This window comes from Chironomus tepperi, unplaced genomic scaffold, assembly GCF_022539635.2.
Source record: "Chironomus tepperi strain 1889 unplaced genomic scaffold, CSIRO-AGI_Ctep_v1 contig_412, whole genome shotgun sequence".
In the NCBI taxonomy this organism is placed as follows: domain Eukaryota; kingdom Metazoa; phylum Arthropoda; class Insecta; order Diptera; family Chironomidae; genus Chironomus; species Chironomus tepperi.
Genome location: NW_027226534.1, coordinates 47031 through 58486, shown reverse-complemented (window position 1 = coordinate 58486; position 11456 = coordinate 47031). Strand labels below are relative to the sequence as shown.

The window sequence follows — 11456 nt, the reverse complement described above, 5'->3', positions numbered from 1 at the left end:
GCTTATAGTGTCATGGACACTTTTGTTTGACAGCTCCAAATTATCACCTGATATTTAGAGACAAAATTTTTTAAATTTAATAATTAAAAATTAGCAGTTTTTGAATAGCCGATCACAATGCATAACAAATGTTAGAATGTATAACATATTATTTCCCCACGTGATCACCATTCAAACGTTAGAGGAGAACAGTCATGGATTTTTTTGCAGATGTTGCAAAACCTGTTCCCTAATTTACTTTAATTCTTAGAATTTTTTGTTCAATAAAATTTGATCACTTAAAGCTAGTCAAATATTTTTCATATTTTTAAATTTCAACTAAACTTACATCCATAAATCTTCTTCATTACATTTAAGCGCTTAAAACTGTTGATGGCTTTTAATGGCTTTCCTAAATTTGGTTTATTGTTTGTTGCCATTTTTAAATAGTAAAACTTATTTTTTGGATCTTCTTAACACGACGAGAACGATGACACTAATTTGTCTAACAGATTCTCTCGTGACAAAAAGATCCTCTCTTTAAAGCGCTCTTTTTATCAATCTCAGCACGATTAGAGATTCATGATCTTTTCTTGGACTCTAAAAAATTGGTAATATAAAATTAATTTTTTTTTTAGAAATTTTATTAGGGCTTAGCCGCAAATAACGTTCCATTTTTTTTAAAAATTTCAACGGAAAAAAATAATTTTTTTCAAAAACAGATTACCTAAAAAGTCCAACTAAGGAGAAAATTGCCTTTAACTTGTAACAGTTTCTAAACGGCCATGCCCATTAATTTATTTTCTGAATCTTTAAAATTATATTTTAAATTAATATTAAATATTTTGCATAATTCACGATTTGCTATTCCTATAAATGGCACTAAAAAGCTGTTGAATTTTAAAATTATATTTTGAATTTCTGATTTATAGACATCTCGCCGTCAGGTTGTGCTACGGTCAGTAAAAAGTAGATCAGTATTTTGCTGATAATTGCAATTTTAGCAAGAAGCTAGAGGCAAGCATTGACTTGTATGAATATATCGATATTTGAAGTCGAAAAATAAAATTTACGGATTTTATTGCACGGAAAGTAAGAAGCATAATCACGAGCTATCGAGTTCTCAGTTATTCCACAGCCTGTTCAAAAGTCCCAGGTCGCATCAGTAGTACCCAATTGAAAACTCTTGGTTCTTGGGTTTGATTTTATTGTAAGCTTTCGATCTAATTATTAATTCAGTTATACCGCATCCAGATCCGTTCATAAAAACAATCTACGGTGAATTTAAAGCTCTCTTTTCTATTCTCATTCTAACTACATCACTCATGATTCGTTCCCAAAATAATAACGACCCAGGCTCAATCTCAGACAATATCTAGTCATATTCAAGAACTTTCCCTCATTTCGACAACAATTCAAACAAATTCACAACGATGAATTGCAAAAAAATCTTATAAAATTCTCAAGAATTCATCCAACAACAAGATCAATAAAGAAAACTAAAGTGATGATGAATAAAAGTAACATGAGAAGAAACTAAAACGAAAGAAAATAAGACAAAAAATGAACATTAATATTGATTGTGAAATTTCTCACGCTCTAATTTTTTCTTCTTTTTTTTTACCTCCATCAATTTAAATGTTCATCATTCGAGGCAATAGGAATATCAGCAAGATGCTCTATGTGAAAATTTCTCCTACAGTGGAACTCTGTTCAATTTACTATTATTTTTTGCAACTCAGCATTAACTTTCAAGATCTTTTTTATTCTCATGTGCACCTAGGATGTGCTTAAGGTGATTTTGTGAGACAGTTTGGCGTTAAACTTTGCTTTTGTTCTGAATTGAGCTTAGTTTTAGTTAAAACTCATTCTCAGCCCCAGTTTAGCTTTAAGCTTAGCTTCAATTCACCTATATTTTCTAATTCATCTCAGCTTCAAACTCAACTGAAATTCAGTCATATTTTCACCTCCAGTTCAGCATAAAGCTCAGCTCTAGTTCAACTTCATTCTCAACTTCAGTTTAGTCCCAAGCTCAGCATCAGTTCAGCCTCAAGCTTATCCTTAGTTCAGCTTCAGTTCAGTCATATTTTCAGCTCCAGATCAACCACAAGCTTAGCTTCAGTCCAGCCCAAACCTCAGCTCCAGCTTAACGTCAGTTTAGTCTCAAGCTCAGAATCTGTTCAGCCTCATGCTCATCCTTAGTTCAGCTTCAGTTCAGTCATATTTTCAGCTCTTGCTCAGCCTCAAGCTTAGTTTCAGTTCAATTTCAAGCTAACCTCCAGATTAGTCTCAAGCTCAACTTCAGTCAAGCCACAAGCTCAGCAGCGATTCAGCTTCAAGCTCATCTTCAGTTCAGCTTCAAGCTCTTCAGCTTCAGCTAAGCTTCAGTTCTGCATTAAGCTATACTTCAGTTCAGTCATATTTTCAGCTTCAGAACAGCTTTAAATTCAGCTTAATTTCAGCCTCAAATTCAATTTCAATTCAGCCACAACCACAGCTGCAATGATAGCTTCATCTCAATATTTAATAAGAACTTCTTATTGTCTAGAAACTTAACTTCTATTGAACTTTATGCACCGATGAAAAATATCCAAAAAAATTCCCCACAAGGAATCATCATCAACGAAATAAAAATTGACTCCATCCATTCATTTATTAACATTCATTCACTTGCCATATGTCCCATTCCATTGAGAACAGCAATTTCTACTTTGTCATACCAAAAAAAAAAAAAAAAAATATGAAAGAAAAGAACGAAGAAAAATTCCTCCTTGTTCACTATCATTATTTGACAATAAATGAAGGAAGCTGAAAAAAAAGACATCAAAGCGACACATTTTGTGCTTCTTCTTGATGTCATGTCATGAAAAACGGCAGTCGCATCAGTGGAATGAGACGATAGAAATGGCAACAAATATCAAGACGACGAGTGTTGTTGCCATAATTTGCAGAATCATTATCTAAACTTTCTCGCATAAATGAATATTCAGGGCAATTGAGGAAGCTCTTTTTTTTGCCGATACTACTGATGCTGCTGCTGCTTCTTTCTCCATCCCCCCTTTTTTAAATTCTTTTTTATCACGGCGGCATAAACGACAGATACGCGATGAGCATGAAAATGTTTGCTTAATTTTCATTCAAAAAAAAATTTTTTTTTCTTCTTCTTCTTTTTGGTGTCGTGTTTTTCACAATGTTTGGTGTTTATAGACAGCAAATAAGAAGATGATGAGGGAATATTTTTGTGTGTGGATGGGATGCTAAATGAGTCATCATTTTTGTTATTCTTTTGATGGCATTTTTTCATGTCAAATTTATTAATGATGAGATGAAATGTGAGTATCGGATGGGGGGAAGGTAGACAGTGAAAGTGAATTAAAGGAGCTAAAGCTGAACATGAACTTGTAGCTGAACTGAAGCTGAACTTGAAGATGAACCGAAGCGAAACCAAAGCTGTGCTTAGAGCTGAACTAAAACTAAGCTTGAACCGAAGCTGAATTTGAAGTTAAGCCGAAGCTTAGCTTGAAAATTAACCAAAGCTGAGCTGGAATCATCTGAGTCAAAGCTGTACTTGAAGTTGAACCAAAGCTGTGCTTGGAGCTGGACTTAAACTAAGCTTGAACCGAAACTGAACTTGAAGTTGAGTCGAAGCTGAGCTTGAAACTGAACCAAATCTGAGCTGGAATCATTTGAGTCAAAGCTGAACTTGAAGCTAAACCAAAGCTGTGCTTAGAGCTGAACTAAAACTAAGCTTGAACCGAAGCTGAATTTGAAGTTAAGCCGAAGCTTAGCTTGAAAATTAACCAAAGCTGAGCTGGAATCATCTGAGTCAAAGCTGTACTTGAAGTTGAACCAAAGCTGTGCTTCAAGCTGGCTTCAAGCAAAACCAAAGCTGAGCTTAAAGCCTAATAAAAGCTGAGTCTGGAACTAAACTAAAGTTAAGCTTGATGTTGAACCGAGAAGCTGCACCAAAGCTGAGCTTAAAGCCAAACCAAATCTGAGTTTGAAGTTGAGCCGAAGCTGAGCTTGAAACTGAACCAAAGCTGAGCTGGAATCATTTGAATCCAAACTGCACCAAAGCTAAACTTGAAGTTGAACCTAAGCTGAGCTTCAAGCTGGCTTCAAGCAAAACCAAAGCTGAGCTTAAAGCCTAATAAAAGCTGAGTCTGGAACTAAACTAAAGTTAAGCTTGATGTTGAACCGAAGCTGTACCAAAGCTGAGCTTAAAGCTAAACCAAAACTAAGTTTGAAGTTTGACCGAAGCTGAATTTGAACTTTAAAAAGAAAATTTGAAAAAATTGAAAAAATTATATTTTTTCAATATTTTATCAATTTGAGAAAGTACAGTACTGCAACAACATTGAATGATTTCAACCTTGAATATAAAAATATACTGCAGTGACTTCTTTGTCTTCATCTAAATATAAATAAAAGAGTTTGATAGCTTATCAGTACAATCACCTCATTACAAAGTGTTATTATATATTAAGAAGCACACAAAATCATGAATACTTTAGTCAGTCATTTTACGCTTGTGTACGGATGTACGAAGATAGAATTATGAGAAAACATATGGTTGTCTTTAGACACCTGAATACACTGAAAAGATGAATTTTATATAAAAGCCATCGCTTGAGGAGTTTAAAGAGTTTTTAGCATTATCGTTTAGAATTTCAATCGAGCAACATCGAAGTTTAATTTCCAATTTTAGTTCATAATGAACAGTAAGTTCTGCACGTACGATCCAGTCACAAAAATCTGGAGTGGACGAAAGCGTCAACAAATTTACAATGTTGATGCAAATGCTGGCTATTTGTTCCTTCAAAAACTCATTCAAACACCCAAAAATATCTTCCAAATTTCTGATGATACCGGAGTGGAACTGACTTGTGCTGATGTCTATGAACGATCGCTAAAATTTTCCAACTTTTTCACTCAAGTGAACCTCAAACAAGGCGATGTTGTTGGACTGATTGCATCAAATAGTGAGAATTTAGTTCCTATAATTTTTGGATGCCTTGTGATTGGAGTTGCTGTAAATCCACTATCAATTGTCATGGGTGTTGAGGATATAGAGCACATGTGGAGTAAAACAAAGCCGAAAGTGATTTTTAGTGATGGAAAAATTATTGAAACTGTGAAAAGTGCTGTGGACAAAATGGAATTAAATGCTAAAATTTTTACCATGATTGACAAAGTTGAAGGATTTGGATATGTTGAGGATATTCTCAATCGAGATTTTGATGTTGAAAGCTATGAGTAAGTAAAAGTAGTGATAAGGGTAATCCTAAGGGTTTGTCATCTCAGGTATACCTCCTGAGTCCAATAAAGACATATTAAAATTATTTCACAACAACCCACCCCAAAAAGCACATGCCGGTTAACCAGCATGACAACACACTTCAGTGCTGGATTTAAATCGATAACCTTACTTGTGCTATTCGGGCACAATTCTTTTGTTTACAGATTTCCAGACCTTCCAAACACCCCATCAACGATTGCTCTCATTAGCTGCTCATCAGGCACAACAAGTTCTCCCAAAGGCATTTGCTTGTCACATAAACAAATTATTGAACACTCATTTCTATATTTTAATCAGAACCTAAAACAGACTGACCTCATTTTTAACAGTTGCTTAACATATTGGACCATTCACATGGTACTTACAACATTCTCAGTTCTGTATAATATTCCTAATGTTATAACAGCTGAAACTCTTACACCAGAATTGTGGATGGATATTGTAGATCGTCACAAAGTCACAGTTGTGTTCTCATCAATTGCATTTGCTGCATCAATTATAAGAAGTAAGAAACTGAGGAAAATGGAAAGCATCAGAATATTTTCAACAGGCGGAAGTGTCTTCTCTGAAAAATTAATGCAGGATCTTCAAGAAATAATTCCAAATGGAAAAGTCATATTTGGTTACGGAATGACTGAAATTGGACGTGTGTCAACAGCATCTGGTGATGAAAGATCTATTGGATTGACTTCAGGTTATTTACATTATAATGTGCAGGCTAAAATTTGTGACGAGACAGGAACAGCCTTGGAACCAAATAAAATTGGAGAAATTTATTGCAAAACTCAAACTCACTTTTCTAGCTACTTTGGTGATCCTGAAAAGTACAAAGAATGTTTTGATAGTTCAGGATTCTTAAGAACTGGTGATGCTGGATATTTTGATGAATCTGGAAGAATTTATATCATTGATCGCATTAAGCACATGATCAAATCCATCAATTCTTATAAAGTAACTCCAATAGAAATTGAAAGCATCATCAATGAGATTGACGGAGTCATTCAGAGTTGTGTTGTTGGAGTTTTTGATGAAGAAGTATTTTATGACAAAATTCATGCATTTGTGATCAAGGACCAGGCACGAGAAGACTTGACAGAGGAATTTATTGTCAATTTTGTGAATGGAAAAGTGATTGAAGAGAAGAAAATTTCAGGCGGGGTTCATTTTGTGGATAAATTCCCAATGACACCATCAGGAAAGGTTTTAAATCGAGAGCTTAAGAAAATAGCTGCAATGTTGATTAAATGCTGATAAAAATAATTATAAAAAGCTCAAAATAAAATCCAAATTATTAAATGATTAAAATCTAGATCGTCTTGATTAGATATGTACTGGAATTTTGTTGTTTTCTTCTTTCACTTGTATTAATTATTTTAAAAAAATTGGGAAAATTTTGAATTAGAAATATTGATAATGTTATCGCCTAGTTCAGTGCTTCTCAAACTTACGCGATATGGTTTCGTCGTGAAAACGTTATCTTGAAATGAAGTTTTTTTGCTGGATATGGTGTTCCGCTAAAAATTTTTCTAGAGCCAGGATGTACCGTGGCACAAAAAAGGTTACCCACTACTGCATCATGCGCAATAAGCTAATGACGTCTTAAGAGATAAAAATTTTGAAAATTCCTGATCCTAAAACCAAAAAAAAAAAGTTCAGTTTAGCATCAAACCTCTTAATAAAAGGTTTAAAAAATTGAAATCTAATAATGAACAGCAAGTTCTGCACATACGATCCAGTCACAAAAATCTGGAGTGGACGAAAGCGTCAACAAATTTACAATTCTGACGCAAATGCTGGTTATTTGTTCCTACAAAAACTTATTCAGACACCCAAAAATATTTGTCAAATTTCTGATGACACCGGAGTGGAACTGACTTGTGCTGATGTCTATGAACGATCACTAAAATTTGCCAACTTTTTCACTCAAATGAACCTCAAACAAGGCGATGTTGTTGGACTGATTGCATCAAATAGTGAGAATTTTTGGATGCCTTGTGATTGGAGTTGCTGTAAATCCGTTGTCGATTGTCATGGGTGTTGAGGACATTGAGCACATGTGGAGTAAAACAAAGCCGAAAGTGATTTTTAGTGATGGAAAAATTGTTGGAACTGTGAAAATTGCTGTGGACAAAATGGAATCGGATGCTAAAATTTTTACCATGATTGACAAAGTTGAAGGATTTGGATATGTTGATGAGATTCTGGATGGAGATTTTGATGTTGATAGCTATAAGTAAGTTTATGAAGTTTAAGGCGGGGGTAGTTAACAATAATTAACATAATGTTTATTAATCAACAGATTCCAAGATCTTCCAAACATGTCAACCACAATAGCCACAATAAACTGCTCATCAGGTACAACAAGCTCTCCAAAAGGTATTTGCAAGTCACATAAACAGCTCATCTCCGATTCGTTTCTAATATCGAACAGAAAATTACACGAATGTGACATCCTTTTCAATAGTTCCCAATCATATTGGGCAAGTCATTTAATATTCTCCATTTATGGTGTATTGTACAATATTCCTATAGTTATTACATCACAGCCACTCACACCAGAGCTATGGATCGACATTGTTGATCGTTATAAAGTCACTTTAGTTATGGTAGCTCCAATGGTATGTTATGGCATTCTTAATAGTCGCAAACTTAAGAAATTGGAAAGTACAAGGATTGTTTTAGTTGGTGGCAGTGTCTTTACAACAAAATTAATTACAGATTTTGCACAAATTATTCCAAATGGAAAAGTTATTACTGTATATGGATCAACGGAAGCAGATTCTATTTCTATGGCATATAAATATGAAGACGGATTAATACGCAGTTCTGGATATCCATACTACAATACTGATATTAAAATTGTTAATGAAGACGGTACAGCGTTAGGTCCGAATGAAGTTGGTGAAATTTATTGCAAAAAATCATATCCATTTTTGGGTTATTTTGGTGATATTCAAATTACTGCGGAAAGTATTGATAGCTCGGGATTCTTTAAAACTGGTGATGCGGGATATTTTGATGAATGTGGAAGAATTTACATCGTTGACCGAATTAAGCACATGATCAAATCCATCAATTGTTATAAAGTGACTCCAATAGAAATTGAAAGCATCATCAATGAGATCGACGGAGTCATCCTGAGCTGTGTTGTTGGAGTTATTGACGAGGAAGTTTTTTATGACAAAATTTATGCATTTGTGATTAAAGATCAGGCACGTGATGACTTGACAGAGGAGTTTATTGTTAATTTTGTGAATGGAAAAGTGATCGAGGAGAAGAAAATTTCAGGCGGGGTCCATTTTGTTGACAGATTTCCAATGACACCAACTGGAAAGGTTTTGAATCGTGAGCTAAAGAAAATAGCTGCAACGTTGAGTAAATGCTGATAAAAATTGTAAAAAGCTTAAAATAAAATCCTAATTATTAAATGACTAAATTATAGAGTGCCTTCATCTTGGGTACAATACTAGATTAGATATGCTTTGGAATGTTTGTTTTCTTCTTTCACTTGTATTAATTATCTGACAAAATCAGGAAAATTTTGAATTGGCAATATTGATAATGTTATCGTCTAGTTCAGTTCTTCTCAAACTTGTGACGCAAAAACGTCATCTTGATGATACCGTACAGTATAATAAAAATAAATATAAAATATAGTTTAACTCTATTTATTTGGAGGATTGTTCTTAGCAGAAGCTAAGAACGTACTGTCTTTTCTAGCAGAAGCTCAAATTGAACAGTCTAGTCAAAATCTCTTACTTTTTAAGGAACAGATAATATAATGAACCATGAAATTGTCACCGGTTGGTAATAGACGCAAAAAAGGTTAACCACTACTGCATTATGCAATAAGCTGTCGACCCCTTAAGTGCTAAAAAGTTTGAAAAATGCTCTAAAAATAAAAATTTTGCGATTATTTTTTATCAACCACTTGAATTCCCAAAATAAAGTTTTAGTTCAGTTTAGTATTAAAACTCTTAATAAAAGGTTTAAAATCCAACAATGAACAGCAAGTTCTGCACATACGATCCAGTAAATAAAATCTGGAGTGGTCGAAAGCGTCAACAAATTTACAATACTGATGCAAATGCTGGCTATTTGTTCCTACAAAAACTCATTCAAACACCCAAAAGTATCTTCCAAATTTCTGATGACACCGGAGTGGAGCTGACTTGTGCTGATGTCTATGAACGATCGCTGAAATTTGCCAACTTTTTCACTCAAATGAACCTCAAACAAGGCGATGTTGTTGGACTGATTGCATCAAACAGTGAGAATTTAGTTCCGATAATTTTTGGATGTCTTGTGATTGGAGTTGCTGTAAATCCACTGTCAATTGCTATGGGTGTTGATGAAATTGTGCATATGTGGAGTAAAACTAAACCGAAAGTGATTTTTAGTGATGGAAAAATTGTTGAAACTGTGAAAAGTGCTGTGGACAAAATGGAATTAGATGCTAAAATAATTACAATGATTGACGAAGTTGAAGGATTTGGATTTGCTGATGAGATTCTGAATATAGATTTTGATGTGGAAAAATATGAGTGAGTAACTTTTAGGATTTCTGGAGGCACTCTTTTTAGGAAGTGTCAAATTGTTTTGGGGTCCGATTGATTTGACTTGCATTAAATCGGAATCAAATTCTTTACAAAATGCCTATTTTATATGAGTCAAGGATGTGCAATATGAGCTGTGATTTTAACTAATTTTCATCCTTTTTTTACAGATATCCAGATCTTCCAAACATTTCTTCAACAACTGCAATGATTAGTTGTTCATCAGGTACCACAAATTCACCTAAAGCCATCTGTAAATCTCATAAGCTGATCATTTCTCAATCATTCCTTCTTTGGAATCAGAACAAAAAGGAACCTGGAATGCTGTTTAATTGTTTTCCTTCATATTGGACACTTCATATGAATTTTGCTATTTATAGTGTCCTATATAGCATTCCAAGTGTCATAACAGCACAACCACTTACACCTGAATTATGGATGGATATTGTTGATCGACATAAAGTTACGGTTGTGTTTAGTTCACCAAGATTTTGTTCACTGTTGTTGGCTAACAAGAAGATAAGGAAAATGAACAGCGTCAGGTCCCACATGTTAGGTGGAAGTGTCTTTACTGAAAAATTACTTAAAGACTTGATTGAAGTTTTTCCAAATGCAAAATCATATGTTGGATATGGATTAACAGAAGCTGATGCAATTGTTATCCCTTCTGAAGATGAAGGTAATGTTGGACTTAGTTCTGGATATCCATTCATCAATGTCCAAATGAAGATTGTTGATGAGAATGGAGTAGCTTTGGGACCAAATGAGGCGGGTCAAATTTATTATAAAACAGCAGTTCCATTTTCGGGATATTTTGGAGATCCTGAACTGTTCGCAGAATGCTTTGATTCATTTGGTTTTGTAAAATCTGGTGATTTTGGATATTTTGACGATGCTGGTCGATGTTACGTTAAAGACCGTATCAAGAACATGATTAAATCAGTTGGATCCTACAAGGTCACTCCAACAGAAATTGAAAGCATCATCAATGAGATCGATGGAGTCATCCAGAGTTGTGTTGTTGGAGTTTTTGATGATGAAGTTTTTTATGACAAAATTCATGCATTTGTGATTAAGGATCAGGCGCGCGATGACTTGACTGAGGAATTTATTGTCAATTTTGTGAATGAAAAAGTCATCGATGAGAAGAAAATTTCAGGTGGGGTTCATTTTGTGGATAAATTTCCTATGACACCATCTGGAAAGGTTTTGAATCGAGAATTGAAGAAAATGGCGAGTGCAATGGACAAAATTTGAGAATCCTTTGGCTGAAAATGTTATTAACAACCGATTTACTTATCAACTGTCTGTAAATATTTTGAATTTAAATAAATGTCAATTTTGATAAACATTTTTATTTAGTTTAACTCTTCAAATCTGTTTGAGTGGTTTATTTGTAAAATCCTTAATCCTATCATGAACAGCAAGTTCTGCACATACGATCCAGTTAATAAAATCTGCAGTGGACAGAATCATCAACAAATTAACAATACTGACGCAAATGCTGGCCATTTGAGTTAGTAATAATACAATTGTGAAGAGTAGTCAGTCGTTATTTAGGCATATGTTGGCAGGAATTCGAACTCAAAAAGCCCAAATAGCCATCTCCACTGGAGTTCGAA

General features: G+C 34.2%; 3 protein-coding genes across 3 annotated transcripts; all 3 read left to right on the top strand.

Annotated features, from left to right (window-relative positions):
* The first annotated feature begins 4613 nt into the window (after window positions 1-4613).
* Window positions 4614-6583, top strand: LOC139097058 (uncharacterized). The gene is made up of 2 exons (XM_070648822.1): window positions 4614-5235; window positions 5443-6583. The coding sequence occupies exons 1-2, from the start codon at window positions 4694-4696 to the stop codon at window positions 6527-6529; spliced, it is 1629 nt and encodes a 542-aa protein (XP_070504923.1). The 5' UTR covers window positions 4614-4693; the 3' UTR covers window positions 6530-6583.
* Window positions 6584-6983: 400 nt separating this feature from the next.
* LOC139097025 (acyl-CoA synthetase 7-like) lies at window positions 6984-8720 on the top strand. The gene is made up of 3 exons (XM_070648785.1): window positions 6984-7312; window positions 7368-7511; window positions 7578-8720. The coding sequence occupies exons 1-3, from the start codon at window positions 6984-6986 to the stop codon at window positions 8662-8664; spliced, it is 1560 nt and encodes a 519-aa protein (XP_070504886.1). The 3' UTR covers window positions 8665-8720.
* Window positions 8721-8917: 197 nt separating this feature from the next.
* LOC139097017 (probable 4-coumarate--CoA ligase 3) lies at window positions 8918-11105 on the top strand. Its single transcript, XM_070648779.1, has 2 exons — window positions 8918-9822; window positions 10005-11105. Exons 1-2 carry the CDS (start codon window positions 9281-9283, stop codon window positions 11089-11091), a joined length of 1629 nt encoding a protein of 542 aa, XP_070504880.1. The 5' UTR covers window positions 8918-9280; the 3' UTR covers window positions 11092-11105.
* The last annotated feature ends 351 nt before the right edge of the window (window positions 11106-11456 follow it).